At 42.1% G+C, this 22,768-nt stretch overlaps 1 protein-coding gene across 1 annotated transcript; it reads left to right on the top strand.

The window, feature by feature from the left end:
* The first annotated feature begins 15,347 nt into the window (after positions 1–15,347).
* On the top strand, positions 15,348–22,285 carry LOC143935797 (keratin, type I cytoskeletal 19-like). Its single transcript, XM_077459907.1, has 8 exons — positions 15,348–16,121; positions 17,246–17,328; positions 17,410–17,566; positions 17,912–18,073; positions 18,644–18,769; positions 18,926–19,146; positions 20,007–20,041; positions 20,835–22,285. Exons 1-8 carry the CDS (start codon positions 15,348–15,350, stop codon positions 20,930–20,932), a joined length of 1,656 nt encoding a protein of 551 aa, XP_077316033.1. The 3' UTR covers positions 20,933–22,285.
* Positions 22,286–22,768: the final 483 nt, after the last annotated feature.

Raw genomic sequence — 22,768 nt, 5'->3', positions numbered from 1 at the left:
TGACTACGGCACCAGGACAGGGTCAGGAGAGCTTGGTTTTTTCTCACCACGCCAGTGGGGCATGATCAGGGATGCATGCACTGTCCTGTCACCGTTTGAGGAGGCCACAAGGATGGTGAGCAGTGACAGTGCATGCATCAGTGACACTATACCTCTTGTCCACCTCTTGGAGCATACGCTGCGTGGAATAATGGACAGGGCACTTGAGGCAGAACAGAGGCAGGAAGAGGAGGACTTCCTTGCCTCTCAAGGCCCCCTTTATCCAGACAGTGTTCCTGCTGTGCCACCCATCACACAGGAAGAGGGTGAGGAGGAGGAAGAGGAGGAGGAGGATGATTGTGTCAGCATGGAGGTGGAGGCTGGCACTCAGCATCAGCAGCAGCAGTCTTATAGGGATGATTTACAGTCCCAAGAAACACGTGGGCTTGTACGTGGCTGGGAGGAGGTAGCTGCGGATCATGTTGTCCTTAGTGACCCAGAGGACTCCGGACCGAATGCCTCAGCTAACCTACGCTGCATGGCCTCCCTGATCCTGCAAAGCCTGCGGAAGGATCCTCGTATTCTTCGGATCAAGGAGAGGGACCATTACTGGCTGGCCACTCTCCTTGATCCACGGTACAAGGGTAAGGTTGCCGACCTTATCTTGCCATCGCAGAGGGAGCAGAGGATGAGACATCTCCGGGAGGCCTTGCAGAAAGCTCTGTGCAACGCGTTCCCAGTGACTGGGAGGTCACAAACTCCTGGTCCTGGACAACGTGTTGCTGAGGCATCAGTCAGAAGGAGCGGTGGAGAAGGTGGCCGTCTGACTGATGCTTTCAGACAATTTTTTAGTCCGCAGCCCCAAGGTATGATTGGTTCCAGCACCCATCGCCAGCGTCTAATTTACATGGTGCAGGAATACCTAGGGGCAAGGTCAGACTTGGACACCTTTCCCACTGAAAATCCTCTGGCTTACTGGGTCTTGAGGATGGATCACTGGCCAGAGCTTGCACAGTATGCAATTGAGCTACTGGCCTGTCCTGCATCCAGCGTTCTTTCGGAACGCACCTTCAGTGCTGCTGGTGGCTTTGTTACCGATCACAGGGTGCGCCTGTCCACCGAATCAGTTGATCGACTGACCTTCATCAAGATGAATCAGTCTTGGATCACCCACAGCTACCAAGCACCTGAAGCTGATGTAACCGAATAATTTTTTTTGAAATACCACATCCCTTCAAGACTGCCTATGCTGATGCTGAGTGACTGTCCTGTTATGTTGATTGTCTATCCTCTTCCTCCTCCGCTGATATGTTGGAAGAACATTTTTGGTTCTGGGTGATGCCAGCAGCCCAATTTTTCTGCCCCTGTTTAACAGGGGCGTTTAAGTACAATTTTTGATGCAATGCTTTGCAGCAGGGCTAATTCCTGCAAAAAAACTAGAGTGTATGGCAGAGGTTGCAGTGTGATGGCACCAGTGCCTAAGGCCCAATTTTTCTGCCCCTGTTTAACAGGGGCGTTTAAGTACAATTTTTGATGCAATGCTTTGCAGCAGGGCTAATTCCTGCAAAAAAACTAGAGTGTATGGCAGAGGTTGCAGTGTGATGGCACCAGTGCCTAAGGCCCAATTTTTCTGCCCCTGTTTAACAGGGGCGTTTAAGTACAATTTTTGATGCAATGCTTTGCAGCAGGGCTAATTCCTGCAAAAAAACTAGAGTGTATGGCAGAGGTTGCAGTGTGATGGCACCAGTGCCTAAGGCCCAATTTTTCTGCCCCTGTTTAACAGGGGCGTTTAAGTACAATTTTTGATGCAATGCTTTGCAGCAGGGCTAATTCCTGCAAAAAAACTAGAGTGTATGGCAGAGGTTGCAGTGTGATGGCACCAGTGCCTAAGGCCCAATTTTTCTGCCCCTGTTTAACAGGGGCGTTTAAGTACAATTTTTGATGCAATGCTTTGCAGCAGGGCTAATTCCTGCAATAAAACTATAGTGTATGGCAGAGGTTGCAGTGTGATGGCACCAGTGCCTAAGGCCCAATTTTTCTGCCCCTGTTTAACAGGGACATGTAATTACAATTCTTGATATAATATTTCACAGGAGGGCCCCTTCCTGTGCCCACCCAGAGTAACTGTGAGGACTTATAGTGTTGTGGCACCAGCACCACAACCACCAAAGGTCAATTTTTCTACCACTGTTCAACAATGGCATGTAATTACAATTCTTGATATAATCGTTCACAGCAGGGCGCTCCAGCGCCCACCAAGAGTCACTTTGAGGGCTTACAATGTTGTTGCAAAACCAACACCTTGTTCCGCCATTTCTGCAGAGCATATAGGGCAGGCCCCTACTTTCAAACATCCAACTTACAAACATCTCCTACTTGCAAACGGAAGGAGACAACAGCAAGTGAGATGAAAAAAGATGGACGACAAAACAAATTATACAGGGGTGATAACCCTTCCCTATGTTTTCCAAAAAGCTTAAAAATATTTTTTTTGACTGGAGCTACACTTTAAAAATGTACCAGTTGAAAATTACAAACAGATTCAACTTAACACAACAAACCTACACAGTCCCAGTCTTGTTTGCACCGCCTGTATACTGCTGTTCTGAGTATATAGGGCCTGGGGGCCACACGCATTTCCTTTTTTTAATATGGGTACAGGGTTCCCCTTAATATGCGTACAAGACCCAAATAGGCTGGTAATGGGCAGGGAGGGCTACCCATGCCATTTTTCTGAATGATTTTCAACCATATTGCAGGAACCAGATATAACATTAAAACCGCAAGCAGTTTTAAATGGTGTTATTTCCGCTTAATGTCATTTTGTGCAGGGACTGTTCTAAACACGGGAAACACGTGGCACTTCACAGGCATACTACAGACACCCACCAGGCACCATATTTAAAGGAATATTTCACTTTTTTTTTTTCACTTTAATCGTCATTAAAATCAGTACTCCCACCAAAACGGTAGTTTTTAAAACTTTTTTTTGCAGTGACCCATGTCCCCTGAGGCAGGAGGCAGGTCGCCAAACCCTTTTTAGGACACTATCTTGCATATTAGCCGTTAAAATGAGCACTTTCCAATTCGAACGTTCGAGTCCCATAGACTTCAATGGGGTTCTAACGTTCGTACCGAACGCGGGGGTCGTTCGCAAGTTCTGGTGCGAACCGAACCGGGGGGTGTTCGGCTCATCCCTAGCTGTAATGTATGAAATATTGCACTTATTGAGGTCTATTTATGTTATTTTGTAGTTTCACCTGGCTTGTTCTAATAAAACTGAGATCAAAGAAATATGGTATCTGAAGTTATTGGGATAAGAAGGTTTATCTATCTGCCCTAGAGACAGAACACCCATATCCCACTCATTCCACTGACAGGCATGTTTCAATGATGGAAAAAACTATGCCTTATGTGCAAATTTGTTCATCATGGGCAAAAAACTTTCACCACAAAAGGAAAGACATATAACATCAAAGAATTCCATAATTGTTCCAGTGAGTATGTCATATATTGCCTGACATGTACTTGTGGTCTCCTGTATGTAGGAAGTACCATCCGTCACTTACGCCAATGATTTGGTAAACATAGACGATTCATTGAGCAGGATTCAAGAAACATAATGTCCCCAGACACTTTCTGAAGGATCACAAAAAATCCACTGGGAGTCTACAAGTCTGGGTGATTGAGGCCATCTCCAGAGATCTTCCTGCTGTGGAGTGTTTTAAATGGCTGTGCCAGCAGGAGACCTTCTGGATATACCCTTTAAATACTCTTTTGCCAGAGGGGCTTAAAGAGGAAGTAAACCCATCAGGGTTTACTTCCTCTTTCATTCCCTGCAAAGGCAAAGCATAATGGACTACTATGCATCGCATAGTAGCCCGTTATGTGTCACTTACCTGACACAGGAGCCAGCGATGTCACCGCTGTCCCCTGTAGTACGGCGCGTCCATCTTTTCGGTGGGGTCTCGCAGCTCCGCCGCTGTCATTCGGCGGAGCCGCGATGACGTCACTCCCGTGCATGCGCACGGGAGCCGACGCGCGCGGCAGCTCCGTTGTTGGAAATGCCGCGCTCAGTGCGCCTGCGCGCCGCTGTCTACGGCGCATGCGCCGTAGACAGCGGTGCCTGTCTTCGGCCAAATATCTCCTAAACTGTATAGGTTTAGGAGATATTTCTTGGACCTACAGGTAAGCCTTAATCTAGGCTTACCTGTAGGTCAAAGTGGTTTGTAAGGGTTTACAACCACTTTAACGAAGAGATTGAGATACATACTCTGTCATAATACATGTACGTAAATACCAGCTTCCTTAATACTATTTCATTTTTTTACAGTGGAACTGTAAGGTCACAATCTTCAAATTTGGATTTGGATTTGGCAAAGAACTCTCTGAGGATCTGAAAAAAATAATTGTTGCTCTACATAAAGATGGCCTAGGCTATAAGAAGATTGCCAAGACCCTGAAACTGAGCTGTAGCATGGAAGCCAAGACCATACAGAGGTATAACAGGACAGGTTCCGCTCAGAACAAGCCTCGCCATGGTCAACCAAAGTTGAGTGCACATGCTCAGCGTCATATCCAGAGGTTGTCTTTGGGAAATAGACATATGAGTGCTACCAGCATTTCTGCAGAGGTTGAAGGGATGGGGGGTCAGTCTGCCAGTGTTCAGACTATACACCGCACACTGCCTCAAATTGGTCTGCATAGCTATTGTAGCACAGGCTCCTGAAGAGCACGCGCTATATGTTTTTGAAATTTAATGTTACCCTTAAACCGCAGTTTGGTTTGGGTTTGATTACTCAAAATTTTGACCTCAGCACCAGTCTGACTGGACTGCAGGGTGTTCTGCCTAGCCATAGGTGGCACTGTTACTTGAGGCAGGCATGGAAACACAGTCTAGTTGGGTGCATTAAGGTTACTTTCTCTCGGAACCAGCCCAGTGGGAGTGTCACTCTTGCTGTGCCTTCTGGTAGAGGGTACTTAAGGTGCGGATGTCACGTGTTTCGGGGTTCCGGTCCAGAAGTATGTTCTGACTGCATGGTCCTGGTCCTCCTGACCAGCCCCCAGGACTTCCATGGTCTGGGGTGCGGATCCACCCAACTTTACGTCTCGGGGCTAGCTAGCCCGAGGCGAGGGAAACTGAAAGAAGGATTCGGAGGTGGCCTGGGGCCATCTCGGTTAATGGAGAGGTCCAGCAACCGTGAAGTTATCCAGGGGAGGACTCTTTGGGAGAAGGCCACGCAAGGGTTGGCTCCTCAATAAGAGCCTGGAAAAGCTGAAGGACCTAAGCGAATCCAATCTCGTGTGGTATCGCCGGACCGGCTGCAAGATACTGGTATCACACGAGTGTTCTACAAGTTTTTCAAGTTTCCTTCACGAAGTCTGTGGCAGAGACTTATTCCTAACTCGAGCACCCAGTTGGCTGCTAGGCCTGGTGAGAGAAGGACTATCCAACTAGGGTGAGGATCCAGCTGTGAATGGCCATTCTCTGGATTTATTCAAAGTAAGAGATTTCTCTTTTCAAACTGACTTTGACATTGAGTACATGGGCCTTTCACCTAAACCCTCTGATCCTATGCTGAGAGACTGTTTGTTAACTACCTTTTTGCAAATAAAAATCCCTTCAAGCGGATCTGTCATCGGTCTCTATAATTCTTGGGCCATCTACCTCAGAAAACCCCTAGACGCATACAAGGTGAAGAAGGTAACAATAAGCCTAATGAATTCAGCTGCTCCTTCAGGAGTCAGTGCTACACTATCATCCCAGAAGGAACCCTCTACTAAAGATGATGCACAAGAAAGGCTGCAAACAGTCTGCTGAAGACAAGCAGACTAAGTACATGGATTATTGGAACCATGTCCTGTGGTCTGATGAGACCAAGATAAACTTATTTTGTTCAGATGGTGTCAATCGTGTGTGGCGGCAACCAGGTGAGGAGTACAAGTGTGTCTTGTCTACAGTGAAGCATGGAGGTGAGAGTGTCATGGTCTTGGGCTGCATGGGTGCTGCCGGCACTGGGGAGCTACAGTTCATTGAGGGAACCATGAATGCCAACATGTACTTTGACATACTGAAACGGAGCATGATCCCCGCCCTTCGGAGACTGGGCTGCAGGGCAGTATTCAATATGATAATGACCACAAACACACCTCCAAGATGACCGCTGCCTTGCTAAAGAAGCTGAAGGTAAAGGTGATGGACTGGCCAAGCATGTCTCCAGACCTAAACCCTATTGGCATCTGTGGGGCATCCTCAAACAGAAGGAAGAGGAGCGCAAGTTCTCTAACATCCACCAGCTCCATGGGCGTCCACAGGTAGGGGCAAGGGGGGTCAAGTGCCGCCCCCCCGGAATCGGCAAGGTGTCTGCACACAGACACTAGTGTCCATGAGCATCTCTTGCAGGCGCAGCAGGGGGGAGAGGGGGCGCCAGATTGCTAGCTACACTATGCTCATAACACTCAGGAGAAGCTCTTCAGCAACTTGCCCAGCTGTCACACTACCCCATGCTCTGAACTCTGATACAGCCGCACACTGAACTGAGGCTGTACTTCTCTGTAGCTCCAGCCATACCAGACAGGAGAAGGACGATCCTCCCAGGTTTGGCTGCTGTCCGAGTCAGAGTGATCAAAGTCAGAGCAGCAGTGAGGGTGGGTGGAACAGGAAGATAACGTTCACTCAACAGCCACTGTCCAGAGAAAAGTGCTAAATTATATTTTTAGAACAAGCTGGGTTAGTGTCAGCTTGTTCTGTGTCATGGTCTGTCTGTAATCACCAGTGCTTGCAGATTACTGTTTAATTATCAGTATCCAGCAACTCTGATAAGACCCCAGACCAAGACAATTATACTACTTCCCAGGCCCATTACCAATCTCTAATGGACATTTTTAAGGCTACATGTTTTGATTGCAAAGGAGGTGAGTGTCTGCAAGAATTAATTTCTGACCAAGTATGTGATCAGTTACATATTCTTTAAAGTCAGTTACAAATGTCTAAAAATCTCTCTCATTCAGTATAAATCATTTTGGGCATTCTGTATGTAGATAACCTTGTCCGGGCACTGGCAGCTACGACTAAGGCTATTGCTGAAACACGTAAGTACACTCTGATGTACCAATAAATGACAATTCAAGGACTACAGTTTTGCCGACTCTTCTTATTACAGCGCTACAAGGTCAGTGTCACTGGGCACAATAGGAGACAGTAGCATTTGTATGCCCACAATAGGAGTTATACAGTATGGACAGAATATCATCTTTATGCTATTGTGCCCATATAACTGCTATTGTGCCTATATAGATGCTGTTGCACCCATATAGAGGCACACCAGCTTCTATATGGGCACAAAAGTAGCTATATGGGCACAACAAAATAAAGATGCTATTGTGTCCATATAGATTATAAAGTCTCCACTGGCTTAAGCCAATGCTGCACCATGCGGGTGTCATTTTTTTTTGTAATTGATTGCCTAATTATATGTTTATTTATACCTTCACTTGCTGTGGTCGCTTGCAGCATATTTTGCATGGTTTTACATGTGGCTCAGATCGCCACGGCAAAACCAGATATACTCTCTCCTCCAAAAAGTGCCAAATGTATATTTTCCAAGCCTCAGTGTCAAGTAAACATAAAGGAGTTGCTATTCTCATCAGTGCTTCTGTAACCTTCACTCTTAAGTCTTTTACTACCGACCCTGGAGGTCGATATGTCATTGTTATTGGAGAAATCAACAACAAACTATATACGGTAGTTAGCCTCTACGCTCCGAACTCTCATCAGCTGAGATTTCTGAAAAGGCTACTGAAAAAAATTGATGAAGTTAAACAGGGTGCTTTACTTATTGGTGACAATTTCAACATCACTATGGACTACAATATTGACACTACGTCTAAGTCCAAGAGGCTTTTATCCACACTCCAATCCACTTTGCATTCCGCAGAACTGTATGACATCTGGAGATGTAGGCATCCTGGTGAAAAGGATTTTTCATTTCATTCAGCCAGGCATAACACTTATTCCCGTATAGATATGATTGTTGGGGATAGAGGTATATTGCGGGCAACATCCTCCTCCGCTATCCATGACATAACTTGGTCAGATCATGCGCCAGTATCGGTGGTGGTGGCGGAGAGGGATGTCCCTTCGGGAGATTTTGTATGGAGGGCTGACTCGAGTCTGCTTCGGATACCCGGTTATGTGACCTCTTTAACAAAAACACTACAAGAATTTTTTGATATCAACAAAAACTCTGTCTCCGACCCTATGACCCTATGGTGCGCCCACAAGGCGTATATGAGGGGTATTTTGCTACAACTCAGCTCCAGGCTTAAGAAACAGAGATCGAGCAAATTAGATTCTCTGCTTCAAGAAATTAAAACCATTGAGGCTGGGGTTCCCTTGGCAGACAAGTTGACAGCCCTTCGTTACGAGCTGAGGGGTTTGCTTTTGGACTCTCATGATAAATATATTAAGGCTTTGCAAGTTAACCACTATGCTCATGGTAATAGGGCTGGGAAACTTCTCGCTAACAAATTAAAAGACCACAAAACCCGTAACAGAATCCCCTTTATTAGGCGAGCTTCTGATGGTGCTAAAATCTCAGATCCTAGGGGCATAGCAGACGCTTTCGCCGACTACTACTCCTCTCTTTATAACATAGATAAGGACCCTGACACAGTCCAACCCTTAGAAGATGATATCCAGTCTTTCTTGCAGTCTCTTAATCTCCCAACCTTGTCTCACTCACAGTTAACCTCCCTCAACGCCCCTATATCTGTGAAAGAAATACAAAAAGCCATACATACCTTACCCCTAGGCAAATCTCCCGGTCCTGACGGCCTTCCAAATGATTACTACAAAGTATTTAAAACGGTGTTATCCCCGGCATTACAAGACGTCTTTTCTAAAGCAATTTTAAACGCCTCTTTCCCCCCAGAAATGCTTAGAGCCTATGTAGTTACTATTCCCAAGCCTGGTAAAACTCCTGATGCCCCGTCGAATTTCCACCCTATATCTCTCCTAAATACTTATGTCAAACTGTACGCAAAAATACTAGCCTTAAGACTTTTAGACACCCTGCCTTCCCTGATCAACCCTGACCAGTCTGGATTCACGACTGGGAGACAGCCCTCGGATGCAACCCGAAGGGTTGTCGACCTGCTCCATCACGCGAAGTCCTGTCGGACGCCTTCTCTGCTCCTTTCTTTGGATGCGGAGAAGGCGTTCGACAGGATACACTGGGGGTATATGGTTCAGGTTCTTAAAAAGTTTGGGTTCACTGGGCCCATACTATCTGCTATTCTTGCCCTCTACTCTTCTCCATCCGCGCAGGTTTACACGTCAAGTACATTATCTCAGATTTTTAAAATTACGAATGGCACGAGGCAGGGGTGCCCCCTCTCTCCTTCCATCTTTAATTTACTTATTGAACCCCTTGCGGAAAAAATCAGAACACACCCAAAAAGTGCCAAATGTGGCAGTGGCATGGTGAAAACAAGTGAAGCTTCCCCTTTTGGGTGGAGCTCTACTTTAACACTGCCACAAGCCACCAATAGGGAGGGTAGATTGAAAGTAGAATTCCAGCTTGTGCTAGCCTTAAAAACTGCCCCCGTCACCTTACCCCCTAACACCTAGGTGGACTAATCTATTTTCAGACTGTTCCAATCTGGTCATGTTATTTCACCTGTGTGATCCAACAGCATATGCAGGGGAGAGGAGGGAGCACCAATAACAACTGTGACTTGGGAACCTATGGGTGACATCACCTCATCAGGCTTTATCAGCCATCGCTAAGCACTTTCTCCCCTGCAGCCACTGTTGACTGACACAGGTAAGATCACACGACCAGACCTTAAAATAATTCCCCCCCCCCCCCTGAAAATAGTTCTGCGGACACCCATGACCAGCCCCATGATGGCGTCATGGAGAAGTGGAAGAGCACTCCAGTGGCAACCTGTGAAGCTCTGGTAAACTCCATGCCCAAGAGGGTTAAGGCAGTGCTGGAAAATAATGGTGGCCACACAAAATATAGACACTTTGGGCCCAATTTGGACATTTTCATTTAGAGGTGTACTCACTTTTGTTGCCAGCGGTTTAGACATTAATAGCTGTGTGTTGAATTATTTTGAGGGGACATCGAATTTACACTGTTATACAAGCTGTACACTCACTTCTTTACAGCAAAGTGTCATTTCTTCAGTGTTGTCACATGAAAAGATATAATAAAATATTTACAAAAATGTGAGGGATGTACTCACTTTTGTGAGATACTGTAAGTCCTAGTTGATAAAGTGGTCAATTTCAAAAACTTTAGTTCATTAACATGATGCACCTTTATTGACTTATTTCATCAGTCCAAAGACCCATGGTGATCATTTCTGTATCCTCTGCCTGTGATATGTTGAACCCTTGAACATTTTGCATGATCGTTGGCTGTGAAGCAAAAGGAGACAGAGGTTAATTACAATACTATACAATAGAGATGGGCTCAGGCGTGATTGGGATCCTAGTCCCAACCCACTTGCCAACCTTGCCAGGAAGCCGACACTGCACACCGCTAATCACAGGCAGTGAGACATTTCCTGTTCTGTGCAGTTGCGGACCAGGAATGGAGACACTGCCTGTGATTAGTGGTATTCAGTGTTCTGGTGGGATCAGGCAGGTGGGTTGGGACTAGGATCCCCGAACGCACCTGAGCCCATCTTTACATTTTTATTTTTATTTTCTATAGTTTTGAAATGGTCCACCCAACTAACATATAGGTTTAGATGAAATTATTATTATTAGTAATTAGCAGTAATGCCCTGTACACTGGACTTTCTGACGGAAAATGTGCGATCGGATCTTGTTGTCAGAAAATCCGATCATGTGTGGGCTCCATCAGACTTTTTCCGTCAGAAGTTTGAGAGCAGGATCTAAAATTTTCCGACAGCAAAATCTGATTGTTTAAATTCCGATTGTGTGTAGACAATTCCGACGGACAAAGTGCCACGCATGCTCAGAATAAATTACGAGACAAAAGCTATTGGCTACTGCCCTCTTTATAGTCCCATCATACGTGTTCTATGTCACCACGTTCTGAATGATCAGGTAGCCATCCCCACTTCAGAGAGTGGAGTGGGGACAAAAGTTCAGCCCCCCTCCTCCTTCCCCCGCCGCCAGGCCATTCAGAAAGTGTAGCACGCTTCACGAATGCACAGTGGGGACCCAGCTGTGAAATCGAAAGGCTTCACTGCTGGTTTGCCTTACCCCGAATGGCAGTGGCAGTACCCAAGAGAAACATCGGCTGGGGTGCCGACATTGCTGGTTTCCAGGACAGGTATGTGTCTTATATTAAAGTCAGCAGCTACAGTATGTGTAGCTGCTGACTTTTAATTTTTTTGATGGAGGAGCAGGACTCCGTTTAAATAATGCAGTTACTTGTTTATACATTTTTATGTTTCTGAGTCTTGTGGGGATCACAGGGAGAACAGGCTGGGCAAGTAGTAAGTCAGTTTCCACTTTGCTTGCCTTGGACTCCAGTGTTTCCTAGGTTAAGCCAAACACATTTCTAAGTCAGTTGGGAGATGCAATACTGGCAACTAGGGATGAGCCAAACACCCCCCAGTTTGGTTTGCATCCAGAACATGTGAACAGGCAAAAAATTTGTTTGAACACGCAAACACTATTAAAGTCTATGGGACACGAACATAAATAATCAAAAGTGCTAATTTAAATTTTTCTTTCATAAAAAGTGTTTGGGGACCTGGGTCCCGCCCCAGGGGACATGTATCAATCAAATTTTTAAAAACAGTTGTTTTTTCGGGAGCAGTGATTTTAATAATGCTTAATGTGAAACAATAAAAGTGTAAGATTCCTTTAAATTTCGTACCTGGGCGGTGTTTATAGTAAGCCTGTAAAGTGGCGCATGTTTCCCGTGTTTAGAATAGTCTGAGAGCAAAATGAAAGTTCTAAAATTACTGTGGTGTCAGGGGGGGTGGGGTCACCCGTTTATGTAAATGGACGACTCTTCCCCCCTCTGATACCAGGGGAAAGCCACAGGGAAGTCTCCATTCGTCAGAGGGGGGCGGGGTCACTGGGTGGCCCCGCCCTCCGTTATATAAGAGCTATCACCTGAACAGAAGCATCACGCAGCAGAAGACTACCATTGAGGCGGCTTGTCCGGAGGACAAAGCGGGGAAGAAGAACCCGGAGGAAGATGCCGAACGAGAAGACTGGAGGGAGAAGCAGAGGAAGATAGAGGAAGAAGCGGAGGAAGAACAAAATGAAGGAAGAAGACGAAAACCGAAGGAAGAACAGAAGAAGATAGAAGAAGAAGCAGGGAAAGAAGAAGACATTAATAAAGGAATTGTCAAAAACCGGCTATTGTCTTTTTTAACATTTTTGACACTTTTTTTGTGAAATGGTATCAATTCACTCAGGGGGGAGGGATCTGTGGGGCCCCTTGTTAAAGGGGGCTTCCAGATTCTGATAAGCCCCCTGCCCACAGACCCCCACTACCACCGGGCAAGGGTTGTGGGGATGAGGCCCTTCCCCCCATTAACAAGGGGACAAGGTGCTTTGGGGGAGCTACCCCAAAGCACCCTCCCTATGTTGAGGGTATGTGGCCTGGTACAGTTCAGGAGGCGCTCTCTTGCCCCCCATCTTTTCCTGCAGCCTGCCAGATTGTGTGCTCGGATAAGGGTCTGGTATGGATTTTTGGGGGGACCTCACCCCATTTACTATACTATAGACACCCTCCAGGTACCAAATTTAAAGGAATATTACACTTTTATTGTTTCACTTTAAGCATTATTAAAATCACTGCTCCCGAAAAAAATACAGTTTTTAAAACTTTTTTTGCATTGATACATGTCTCTGGGGCAGGACCCAGGACCCCAAACACTTTTTATGACAATACCATACATATAAGCCTTTAAAATTAGCATTTTTGAATTCTCCCATAGACTTTTAAAGGCTTATAGGCTTTCGAATTTGCCGCGAACACCCAAAATTGTTCGTTATTTGGCGAACAGGTGAACAACCAATGTTCAAGTCGAACTCATGTTCGACCCAAAGATAAAGCCCATCCCTACTGGCAACATGTTGTGGGCCTGCCACAGTGTCTGGTGTCAGTTGGACATGTATAGTCACAGATTTTTTTTTCAGAGGATAGATAAAGGTACGTCTTCCTTCAAAGACACTCCTTTGTCTTTGCCCCTACCCACCTCGCAGTACCACCCCTTTTAGAGAATACAGACCCAAGTATAATTTTGTGGTGTTAAGTGATTTATATGGAATGTATTAACCACTTACGGACCGCCCGTTGTAGTATTAGGGTATGAAGGAGGTTAGGAGGATATCATTTTTATGGCAGCAGCTAGCTGCCATAACCCCGGTATCCCCTTCTTCAGCAGGTGGTCCGCTACGAGATAAAAGTGGTCTCTGTGGCGGATACGCCGCAAGATCACTTTTATCATGGAGGAAGAGGGGCCCCCCTCCCGCCACGATCCAGTGCCTTCCGCCGCTTACTGGAGCTGTCGGCAGCAGCAGAGGCTATCGAGTCCTGTCGATGGCTCAGTATGGAGACGAGTGAGGGTAAGATGGCCCCCACCCGTCTCCATGCAATTGCTGGGCGGAAGCAATGTCAAAATTTAATTTCCACCCATAGCTCTTAAAGGGCCAATTTTTTAAAATATTTTTTTTTAAATACAATTTTTTTTATTGCATTTTAGTCGCAATATTAAATCTGAGGACTTTTTGACTCATATTTAAGAGGCCCTGCCATGTTTTTTTTTCTATTACAAGGGATGTAAACATTCCTTGTAATAGGAATAAAAGTGCAATTTTTTTTAAACTTTGTAAAGGTAAAATAAATAATAATAATAAAAAAAATGTAAACACACCCCGTCCCGCCGAACTCGCCTGCAGAAGCGAACGCATACGTGAGTAGCGCCCGCATATGAAAACGGTGTTCAAAATACACATGTGAGATATCAGTAGAGTGAGAGCAATAATTCTAGCCCTAGACTTCCTCTCTGTAACACAAAACATGCAACCTGTAGAATTTTTTAAATGTTGCCTATGGAGATTTTTAAGGGTAAACGTGTGTCGCCATTCCACGAGGGGGCGCAATTTTGAAGCATAACATGTTGGGTAACAATTTATTCGGCATAACATTATCTTTCACAGTTTAAAAAAATTGGGGTAATTTTACTGCTGTCTTATTTTTTTACTCAAAAAAGTTAATTTTTTCCACAAAAAGCACTCTTGTTTTAAACATGTAAACACCAAAATCTCAAAACGAGGCTGGTCCTTAAGTGGTTAATAATAACTAGAAAAATAGTAATCCCAATAGATCCCTGCAGCCAACAACAATAGACCCCTGAGAAACAATAGTCCCACCCCAGCAACAATAGACCCTGCACCAGCAACAATAGATCAGCCAGCAACCACCATCAATAGACCCCTCCCTCAAGAGTACCCCCCAGCAACAAAAGATCCATCACCAAAGATGAGTGCAGAATGAAACAAACGCCAATGACTCACAGGAGTAGGGCCAAAAGAGCCTTAGTCCTCTTCTCCTTTAAAGTTAGATTATTATGACCATTGGGACAGGGGCATTAAATGGTAAACTTTTGCTTTTCTGCCATTAATTGAAAACTGTAAGTGCTGATCTATTCTGCTTATTAACTTTGATATTCAGCACACAAGCAAAGGCAGCACACGAATACTAAACACATTTAGAAAAATCCTAACCATGCTTCTTTCACTGCTCGGTTGTTTACCAATGGTCAGAAACTCCTCATTCTTGCTCAACACAGCCTGAAAGTGGATCCACTTTCTTCTACTTAATTGCTGAACAATTTGCCATAACTTCCCCTGAGTCACAAGTTTTTGAAAAATTGCCTTTTCAAACTCCTACCATGTTTGAGTATTGGCTTCTGCAAATTTAGTTGCTACCACCTTCTTAATTTCGATTTTTCAGTCCTGCTTGATCAAATTAAAAATAAATCTGATGCTTTGTGTCCAGCTTTAAACCATCTGCATACTGTGATTAAACATTTCATTAATTTATGATTACAATATTGCATTTTTGAGTGTTTTATTTGAGGTGTGTTCAGCCAAGTCAGTCAGTTTTTCCTTTATTGTTATTTCTTTAGGGTGGAGTGAGCAAACGTTTCTAATGAGCTGGACAGCAATAAATTCATTATTTTGAAGTTGTTTTACAATTGTCTAATGTTTTCCAAGCAGATTACCAAATGTTTAATGTTAAATCCTCATGTCAAGCATATAAAATAGTGGATAGATGAGCAGTCACATACTTATAAACATTAACATTAGCAATTAATGTTTCATCACACTCCCAGTTTTCCATATATAAAGGAGCAGAATGAATGGAGAACATATTGTGAAGGACATCCACTTAGAAAAGCACACTTTTAAGTCATCTGTGCCACTCACATCCATCATCATGAGTTACGGTGGTCACTCTTCTGCTGGATCACACCATGGAAGCTGCCATGTTGGTGGTCATCTGTCTAACATCCCAAGCCACACATATGGTGTTCATCATGGAGGATCTTCAATTAGCCATCATGGAGGATCACACTCTTCTCACCACCATGGGGGGTCTCATGCTTCTCATCATGGAGGATCCCACTCTTCTCACCACCATGGGGGATCTCATGCTTCTCATCATGGAGGAGCCCATAATTTACATCATGGAGGTTCCCATACTTCTCATCATGGAGGCTCCAACAGATTCCATTCTACAGGTTCTCTTAGTTCTCATCATAGAGGATCCCATGTCATCCACCATGGAAGTTCCCATAAAGTCCACCTTAATGATCACTATAGAGCCCCCAGTGTACATGGAGGATCAGGAGGCAAAGGAATCTCCATATCCAAGCACGTTCATGGAGGTGCTCACAGCAGCAGCCATAAAAGCATTATTAGCCATCATGGTTTGTTCAATGTCAATGAGAAGGAAACCATGCAGCATTTGAACGATCGCTTGGCTTCCTACCTAGACAAAGTACACTCCCTAGAGCAACAGAATGCCCAGCTTGAGAGGAATATCCGGGAGTGGTATGAGAGGAATCAGCCCAGCTCTTTACCTGACTACAGCTGCTTTTTCAGAATCATTCAAGAGCTTCAAGGCCAGGTAAATAAAGGAATTGGTCTACATAAGTGGTATAATAATTAAGAAATGATTTTGATACATATTTTGTTTTTGATGAACACTAAATCTACACAAATATTGTAGTAATTAAGTATTTATATATTTTTTTAACTCACACTGACACCTACATATTTAAATTATAAAAATAGATTTGACATATTAGGCATATAATATGACATATATCTAAAGTGATACCAGATGACACATGTTATACAGCACCAGAAATAGGTCTCAGTGCATTTTGTTGATGCTATCTGGCACTTTGATGTAGACATGTACTGAAAAAAAAAACATGATTTTAGGACAGCATGGGGGTTATTTACCAAAGCTGGAGAGTGAAAAAACAGGCTCACTTCTGCATAGAGAACAATCAGCTTCCAGGTTATATTGTCAAAGCTTAATTGAACAAGCTGAGGTTGGAAGCTAACTGGTTTCTGTGCAGAAGGAAGCTGATTTTGCACTCTTCAGCTTTTTAAAAGGTATTTATTGAATTTGCAAGATCAACAAGCTGTTAGATTGAAAAAAGAGAACTAACCATATGTCTAAGGGTTGGTAAACCGTAATATATTATATTTCGTTTTTAGGTTCAGATATGCTTTAAAATAGAAGCCATTTTAGCCTTAAAAGATGCTAAAAAATATTCAAAATTAGTTTCCCTCAACATGATTATTGGATTTTGCACAGTACAGCATTAATTAGAAGGTTAGTCTAGACAGTGCTTGTGTTTTAGTGTTTGGTCAGTAATGGAGAGGTAAACCAGCACACTGGATAGCACTGGAGGACACTGCAAAGACCTAAATGGAGTTTACACTTTCAATAAAGTAAAGAAAAAAAAGAAGGTAAACAGTGCCTTGCGCTGTAAAATGCAAGGCACTGGTAAACACCCTTGTCACACAACAGATACCAGTTGCATGCTAAATGGGAATGTTTTAGCAAATGGCTAGTGTAAATGAACCCTTAAGTCGTGTTACAGTGCAAGCAATACTAGATATGCAGCTTAATTTACATACTAGATAAACCAGCTTAACTGATACAGTGCAAAGTTCAGTTTATTACATTGTATGAATTTACCCTTTGTAATAAATAATTACCTACAATATTTTTAGATTTCCTCAACATCTGTGGAAAATGCCAGGATTGTATTACAGATAGACAATGCTCGTCTGGCAGCAGATGACTTCAGAAACAAGTAAGCTTTTCTATATTTAATGTCCTTCATTCTTATTATCATTATCAGCATTAATTGCTTTTGTTTTCCTTTTGTCACCAGGTATGAAATGGAACGCCAACTGGCAAGCAGTGTTGAGGCTGATGTGAATGGACTTCGTATACTACTGGAAGAGTTGAACAGGGAAATATGTCAGCTACAGGCACAAGTAGAAAACCTTCAGGAGGAACTGCAGCTAATGAAGAGGAATCATGGGGAGGTAGAATGCTTGCTACCCATTTTTCAAGCTAAACCAGACATTAATATGAAGAAAAATAACTTTGAAATCACTTTTGCTTTAGTCGTAGGCAGCCATCCTGGGCCTCATGTGGAAAATTGGCAACTTTGACACCTTTTTTAATCTTTTAATCTTTTTTAGTTGTCAATTACCTTAAATGTTCTCAGAAATGTCTCAAACTATTCTCAAATGTACCTAAAAGCCCATTGCATTTGCACATTGACATAATCCTAAATACCAAGTCAAAACAGATCCTAAAGCACACATTTTGAAGATCTCCAGAAATGCACCCATCATACTACTTGTTTCTCACATTTTTACTTACAGGAAGTCAACTCTTTGCAAGCTCAGTTGGGTGCCAGGGTCAATGTGGAAGTGGATGCTGCACCATCTGCTGATATGAATAGAGCATTGTCTGAGATCAGAGAGCAGTATGAGAATCTGATGGAGCGAAATCTGAGAGAGGTGGAGAACATTTTCCGTCAAAGGGTAAGTCTATTTGTAGACTGAAAAAGTTTATTAAACCTGTTAGAAAAATAGCGTGATAGTTATCTATTCAATTTTGATAATTAAGCACTATTATTTCATGGTTATATTCAAAAAACAATTAATATTGATAAGAACATGATTGGCTTTAATGCTCAGATGTACCGTGCCATCCCAGTCTTCCCATTACACTGAAGATCAGGACTACTGCTCTAATAATGAGATCTTCTGTGGTCTACCACATCCCTTGCACAATCACAACTACTCTGGCCAAGTGGCCATGCTCATGCTTCCTGATCAGGAATTTCAATGTTTATTGGTGTACAGCACAACTAGGCTTTAAGGCTGTTGTCTAGGGACACAAAGGAAAAATTCAGTGGCATAACTAAAAAGATAATAAAACTAATAGAAAAGTACAAATAAACTTAAGCCTTGCTATATTAAAATGAGTACTATGTTTCTTCACAGAAGATGAGAAATAAACCTTCTTTGGCTTTATATGTAAAAATATATGGAAATCAGCCTCCATATATTAAAGAGTACATGACTCTAACAAATGTTCTATTCATATAGACTGAAGAACTGAATCGTGAAGTTGCTTCTGGTTCTGAACAACTCCAGTCTGTACAAACTGAAGTCATTGACTTGAGACGTACCATCCAAACTTTGGAAATTGAACTGCAAAGCCAGCTCAGCTTGGTAAGTTTTATTACCAGTCAATCAATAAGGTTTGTATCAAGGGTCAGTTGCTCACAGTTTGTCTGTGTGCATCTTCAGTTCATTCTGAAAATACTAACTCTATGTACTGTCATATTTTGCTATTTTTATATACAATCTTTCTTTATCCTTTCCCAGAAATCTGCTCTGGAAAACACTTTGGCAGAGACAGAAGCCACATTTGGGGCTCAACTGGCCCAATTACAATGTTTGATCAACAATGTTGAGTCCCAGCTGACCCAAATCCGATCTGATCTTGAACGTCAGAAGCAGGAATATAAGATTCTGATGGACCAAAAGACTCACCTGGAGATGGAGATCGCCACCTATAAGCGCCTATTGGAGGGTCATGATATCCAGTAAGTATTTCACACAGGGCAAGTAACTGAACTAATATTCTTTAAAATATGTAGGCCTTGTGGACATAATGCTATCTGGGAAGTGTGGCATCTTCATGACTCTGCACTTTTTTTTAGCTTTTATAATTAGTTGGACAACTGCTAGGTCCTAGTTATGCTGGATGAGGGCTGTGTATCTCTTTCTCTTTCTTGTTTTTTCCCTTTCTGCCTTTTACTGTGTTCTGCTTGATTCTATAACTCTAGTGAATATTATACCTTGTTTTTCATTTAATTTCACGACTTGTTTGAATATCCATACCATTTTGGGATTGTTTGGCAGTATAAAGTGTTACAGTTGTGTTTTGCCTCTTGAGATAACATTATATTGACTCATGATATGCTCTACTTTCAATTAGAGCTGAAAAGTTAATTTGGTTCTTTAGCTGGACCCATTGCTATTTACCAGTAAAAGATATATATAAAGGTCTATGCAACTATGATGTCCTTACCTTTCTCTACGAGGTCCTTCCAACTGATATACTATGTACTGCTTATTGCCTTAAGGTTTATCCTTAAACTTTGATTTTCTATTGAAAATAGTTAATTATAAAAAAAACAAAAACAATATGCAGGTCAAGTTAAAGCAACACCTTTTCACATTAAAACTTAAAAAATGAAAAAATAATGTTGCTATCTGAATTTATTTGCTATAATATTCAATCAGCAATCACAACAGAACAATATAATAACTTAAGACCAAACGGTCCATCAAATGTTATTATCCTATTTTGTTTATCAATATATTAGTTAAACCAAGCCATACAGAATTGTCAGAATACCATATATTTCTTCATTAATTGTTACTGTGTTTTAATTTTCAGCACTTCAAATCAAAGTTTTCTAGGAGGCAGTCATGGTATGTAAACATATATTGACTTAAATGGCAGAACATGAACTTGTAGAACTGTAGAATGTAAAATATAAGAAAAATGTAAACAATGACCTGGTCATTAGTGACATTTAGACACCACCCTATAGCAAATAATTGAAAAGATCACACCATCTCTTTAATCTCCATCTTAATTTCATTCATTTACTGATACCCAATACCAATCACTTTAATCAACAGTCATACTCTCTAAACATTTATTTTATCCAATACATTTACAAAAATGCTATCTGAAAATCACATTGCATAAATCACGATGTAACCAGATATTTCTAGGCCATTTTGCTAATCAGTTCCATAGCAGTCACATTGTCTGCTGTGAATTTTGAAATGCCCTTGTATATGTGACAAATTGCATTTACTGTAAATGACCCACAGTAGTTTTCAGTTGTAAAAAAGTTGAATAGTTGTGCATAGGAATTGATTCTAGATTTAGACTGTTTCCAAAAAAGTTGAGTACATTCATGAAACTACAAGATATAAAAGGCTAACTACATTTTCAAAAACATAGTTTAATGTAAAGTTTCTCAACCTTTTATTAATAAATAAATACATTTCAGGTCTCAGGGTACTCCTGCTAAAATCAATATATCTATAAATAATTGTACATAGGCTGGTTTCTCAATATGACTATTTATGTAACAATAACAATGATAATTGGAATATGGTGGATTGATATATAAATTGTTGACAATTTGCATCTCTTTATAATGTGCCCTAGATCATTAATAATCTTAAATATTGTATCTTCTAATTTCAGGATCTCACCACACAATGAAAGTTCAACATGCGACTAGCCACACTCATCATAAACATCATCAAAGTCATCAACATCATAATCACCATAATGTATGCTAATGTTTTTTCTATATCTTCTGGAGAACTCTGTGGATAATAGTATCTCTAGAGTCTTTTGGTGTCTTCCTCTGTCTTCTTCCTATGTGGTCTTCGGGATTTACTTTACCTAGGCAAAACTTGGCATGAGACATGAACTTTATCCACCAAAATACCCAGTAGACACAACTGAAATTATGCAAGGTTTAGGATTAGTCAGATATCTGTTCATCTTTAGAGGTTGGTGGTAAACTATTGAAGTTTACCTAAGTTGTAAGTTAATTTCAAGATGTTGTTGTGTTAAAAAAATTATGGATTTCTGGCCTTTGAACACTTTTTAAAGATCCAAAATGAATGAAGGTATTTTATTCTATCCAGCATTTTTTAGGGATTACATTACGCGAGAGCATACGTTTTGACTTTCCATTCACTTTTTTGGAGCACTTTCAAATTTTTTCGTGCCCATTCACTCCATCTTGTTACAAAAATGGATTTTAATAGCCAGACATTGTGCTAACACATAGTGCAATGTGTTGCAGTGCCATTTATTTTTCAACAGCATTGAATATCGCTCCAACACATGTACAGAATGCATCTATGCTATGGCTTGATGCAGCATACCACACGGCACGATGTGGATTACATGGTAGTGCATTGAAAAAAACAATAGAGAGCAAGCATATTTACCTAGGGCCCATTTAGAACAAATAACCTGTGGTAATGGAGTGCACCACAATGCCCTAAGAGTAGGTTGTGCAGCATGTGTTACTGTAACATGTTTAATCATAAACAGGCACTTATGGTACATAAAGTTGCAAGGCATTATGGTGAGTTGCACCATAATCAGTCATTTTGAATTACAATGATCATATGCAAAATGAGCTAGAATATTAACCAGTCTGATTAGTATAGGATAGAATTTGATTTTTTTCTGAATTCTCTTTCGCAATGTAGTTTTCTTTTAAAAAGACCAAAAAAACAGCACCTTAAAATGTGCCTGTAGTACGTGAATGTAAATATAAAACACGTGCTTAATTCAAGTGGAACTCAAACTAGTTTTCTGTTGTGACTTTATTGACATAATCCTGTGCAGTTTTTATTATAGCGTTATAGTATCGGTTTTGTAATCAGATATTATAAACGTATTTGTATTGTCTACCATTGTTCATATTAATGGAATATTAACATGCAAAATGCCTATTTTATTGTGGTGGACATGCTAAGCCCTAGATTCTGGATATTTAGAATGTGTTAGGATTATTGGGAATATATATATTCTGGTGTTCTTCAGTAATTTGGTTGAATTTTGCTCATCGTTCTCTTGTCCTTGTCACTTACAATAGTTTCAATAAAACGAATCCTATTTTGTTCATGCAATCAGCTGTGTTTGTGGTATTAATGATGCATGTGTTTTTTTTCCATAATAAGAAATAAAATAAAAATTCAAAATAGGCTTTCACATAAGTGCCCACAAGGCAATCATAGACCCAGGGACGATCCTGGGCAGATGTTCAGGGTGCACTGCGCCCAGGTGCCGCGAGCTGAGGTAGAGGGGGGAGCCGAAGCTCAAGTAGCAGTGGCGTACCAACAGGGGGCCGGTCCGCACCAGGTGCTACACATTGGGGGATGTCATGTCCTCCTTTCCTCTCCTTATGTGTGTCATGCAGAGTGGCGATCTCCTGTTGTGTCACAGAGCTTGGTGTCACAGAGCTTGATGTTTGGTGTTCGGAATCCGCTGTAACAAAGTCCCGCCTCCTAGACTGGATCCTGTGATAAACCGCACATTGATCCAATCCTGGGAAATTTAATCAGTGTGACGTGCATCGTAGGAGCTAGTCTAGGAGGCAGGACCTTGTTAGA

The sequence above is a fragment of the Lithobates pipiens genome, unplaced genomic scaffold (genome assembly GCF_037356315.1).
Source record: "Lithobates pipiens isolate NorthernLeopardFrog02 unplaced genomic scaffold, aLitPip1_a1.2 Scaffold_28, whole genome shotgun sequence".
Taxonomy (NCBI): Eukaryota; Metazoa; Chordata; class Amphibia; order Anura; family Ranidae; genus Lithobates; species Lithobates pipiens.
The sequence above is the reverse complement of the archived record's forward strand: the minus strand, read 5'-3'. Positions and strand labels throughout refer to the sequence as shown.

What these genes read in the sequence shown, in the direction of transcription:
- LOC143935797 (XM_077459907.1), top strand. Translation starts at nt 15,348, where the DNA reads ATGAATGGAGAACATATTGTGAAGGACATCCACTTAGAAAAGCACACT. An exon ending in TTCAAGAGCTTCAAGGCCAG is followed by an intron (nt 16,122 to 17,245) that starts GTAAATAAAGGA and finishes CAATATTTTTAG; the next exon opens with ATTTCCTCAACATCTGTGGA. An exon ending in TTTTCTAGGAGGCAGTCATG is followed by an intron (nt 20,042 to 20,834) that starts GTATGTAAACAT and finishes TTCTAATTTCAG; the next exon opens with GATCTCACCACACAATGAAA.